At 42.3% G+C, this 3,071-nt stretch overlaps 1 protein-coding gene across 1 annotated transcript in view; it reads left to right on the top strand.

Moving 5' to 3' along the window:
* The window catches only part of Arrdc4 (arrestin domain containing 4), a 16,080-nt gene that overhangs the window by 2,311 nt on the left and 10,698 nt on the right, over positions 1-3,071 (top strand). Inside the window, exon 2 of the mRNA XM_010607878.3 lies at positions 2,486-2,660. Within this exon, the coding sequence (XP_010606180.1) occupies positions 2,486-2,660 (175 nt within the window). The remainder of the gene's footprint in view (positions 1-2,485; positions 2,661-3,071) is intronic.

The following is a 3,071-nucleotide window of genomic DNA, read 5'->3' as shown; positions in this document are numbered from 1 at the left end:
TAAAACTAAATTTAACTAGATTACTAAAAGGCATACAAATAATCAAAATGAAGTCAAGAAAGAGAGATGAGAGAAATAGAAGTAAATTAAGGTACAATCAAAGCCACTAATAAGATCACTGCATAAATCCACTTGAACTGCTGTAACAGAATGCCATAAATAAGGTGGCTTCTATGTCTTAATACTCTAGAAGCTGGAAAGTCCAGGATCAAGGATCCAGAAGATTTGGAGTCTGGTGAGGGCCCAGTTCATCTATGGCAACTTCTGTGTCCTGGCATAGTGGAAGAAGAAGGAGATCACTCTGAGGCCTCTTTTGTAAGGGTACTGGTCCCACTCATGATGTTTCTGCTTTTCTGATCTAGTTACCTCCAAAGCCCTCACCTCTTAAATACCATCACCTTGGGTGTTAAGATTTCAATATAGAAATTCAAGAGGGACGCAAGGATTCAGATCACATCATCCATCACCAAAAATTACATTGTATGTAAATGGTCTAAGCACATCAATTAAAAGCAGAGATTGTCAGTTTGGATTTTTATTAGTAATTCTTCTATGCTGCTATGCTGTTAACTCATCCCAAATATGCATTAAGATGTATGCATATACAAGTGGAATTTTCTCTATGAGTGTGGTGAGTCACCATGTAGATTGCCTTCTAACTGTAAAATAGTTTTTGATTGTTTATCTCTATTTTTTTTAATGTTTGGCTTAGGCAGCTCTGCTCTGTAGCAAACCGGGCCAGAACTAAGCAAGCCACTCCAATGGCTCTACATGTTACCTACTCAAAAGCCATCTGCCCCTATTCCTTGCTCACAGAGCTCTGACTCTGATCAATGTTCAGAGGAGAAACCCCTAGTCTAAAGGAATTGCTAATTAACAACCCACTACTGCGTATGTGACTCAGATTTGACCAATAACATGGAAGAAATATGTTGTGGCCATCAGTTGAAGGTATCTCCTCTCTCAGAAGAGAGTACTTTTTTTCTTTTGTTTACAGACATGCCTTTGCTTTGTGCTTTGAAGAGATATTTAGAGTTGTGGTCATCATTGCTACCACAAAGGGAGCTAGTACTGCAGGAAATGATTTCAAAAGTCTGATGAACCAACCCTAATTGTGCTGACTATTGAACTTCTTGTACAGTAAACAAGAAATAGACTGTTTAAGCCACAGTTGGTCACAGATTCTGCTGCCCTTTCCACAAGCCTAGTCTTTTTCATCACGGAAAGCCATATCCTTTCATTATTTGGTTAGGGTCATTGTCCTTTTCCCCTTCCCTGGCACCTTAAGTTTTAGAGGAATGTGTTGAACAACATCTGCCTGGAGACAATGATACTGTATTGAGTAAGAGCCAGGGTACTACTCATTTACTGAAGAACCAATAACACAAGGCGGCTTGGAATTCTGCACTCAATGAGTCAATGCACATTTACTGAGTGCTTATTGTGTGCTAAGCCGTATGTTGGATACTGGAGGTAAAGAAAAAAAATAGATAATAACACATTTGTGTTTCCCAGGGAATGACCTACATACAACTATATGCAAGTAAACATATAAGAACAGGCTGTGCTATGACAGAAAATAGGCCATGGAAGAGTATCTAAGAGGCTGTTCTAAACAAGAAGATCAAAAACTCAGACTATCAACTATGCAAAGCTAGATCCGTGGTCCTTTCCATTATGAGACGTCTTGCGGAGACTCTGAACACCAACAGCCTTATTAATTCCACATTAATAAACTATTCTCCCCAGTAGAATAACGTTTCCTTTTGGGATCTTTAAAAAAAATCTACAAGAAAATGTTTAAATCTCCATTTGTGACTAATTAATCCATATAACAGATCACAAACTTGGAATTTTGATAAGTGGAAAATTTAAAAGATTAGAAAAATCATAGCCAGATAGTGACAGCTATGTTTCATGGCAAAATAAATTTATAAGGGTGAAGAAATGGAAGATTAGGGGAAAATCTAAAATCTACTACGGGGAAGAAGAAGAGCAGGTCATCAAAGAACCTAGAAATTGTCATGGACTGTGATACTGCGGTCAGGAAACTGGTTTGGATGGGGCAGAAACGTGAGTGACAGATGTTTCTTATGTCTCTTTTTTGAGACATAATATGTGTATATCTTTATTGGGTACAGTACATTAATTCCGTACATGTATACGATTATAATGATCAAATGAAATATTATTCAGCCATAAAAATAATGAAGTCCTGTCGTTTCCAGTAACGTGGGTGACAGATACTGTTTTGAAACAATCTGATTCATGACCTTGTTTCCAGCCGGAAGAATTAAGAGTTCCACCTGTCCCGGGTTAGAGACGCTGGGAGAAGATGTCTCTAGGGCGATCAGGCTTAGAAAAACAGCTTTCACTCAGGTCTTCAGTCCTTACCTACTATGGGAATTTTGAAAGCCACTAAGAGACTGGCTCAGAAACTTGGAGGTCGGTAGATTCTAAGATACCCATTAAAGTTCTCACACAGCCGGCCCTCAAGTTTCACAGAGATACGCAGCTGAATTCCATTTTCCGGAGCAACTACTTCCTTTCCAGTATTGCAGATGTTATTTTAAAGAGCCGCTTGCAGCAACAACTCCGAGTTCCCCAGAACCCGGTGACACTACCAAAGCGTCTTCAAGCAGCTAGGAACCCCGCCCCCGGTCTGCAACCATGGGAACCGCCAGCAAGCGAAGAGGGAGATACCAGGCTCCACTGCGCTCCCTGACAGATATTGTTTCCCACTGTCTGTCCACGTGGGCGCACCACCTCACTATTGGTCTATGGCCCGGGCCGGTGCCTTGCTCTAGCCAATAAGCGGCCTGTGCACGTGAACTGTTGCGTCTCCGGATTGGTCAGAACACCTTGATCACGCACTGCCTCCCCGCGCCAGCGCGTGTGTGGAGGGGGCGCCAATGAAATGACTCAGTGGTCACATACAACCAATCGGCAGGAAGCAGGTTTCACAGCTGACGTATGGGCGCGCGCCGGGGGTGGGCTGTCCCGGCCCCTTTCCAGTCCCAGTAAGGTTTGTTAAAGGGACAGGCGACGCGGCGCGCCGGTGCTTCTCGCCG

The sequence above is a fragment of the Fukomys damarensis genome, unplaced genomic scaffold (assembly GCF_012274545.1).
Source record: "Fukomys damarensis isolate Sample0158 unplaced genomic scaffold, DMR_v1.0_HiC HiC_scaffold_7, whole genome shotgun sequence".
NCBI lineage: Eukaryota > Metazoa > Chordata > Mammalia > Rodentia > Bathyergidae > Fukomys > Fukomys damarensis.
This window is presented reverse-complemented; position numbering and strand designations above follow the sequence as displayed.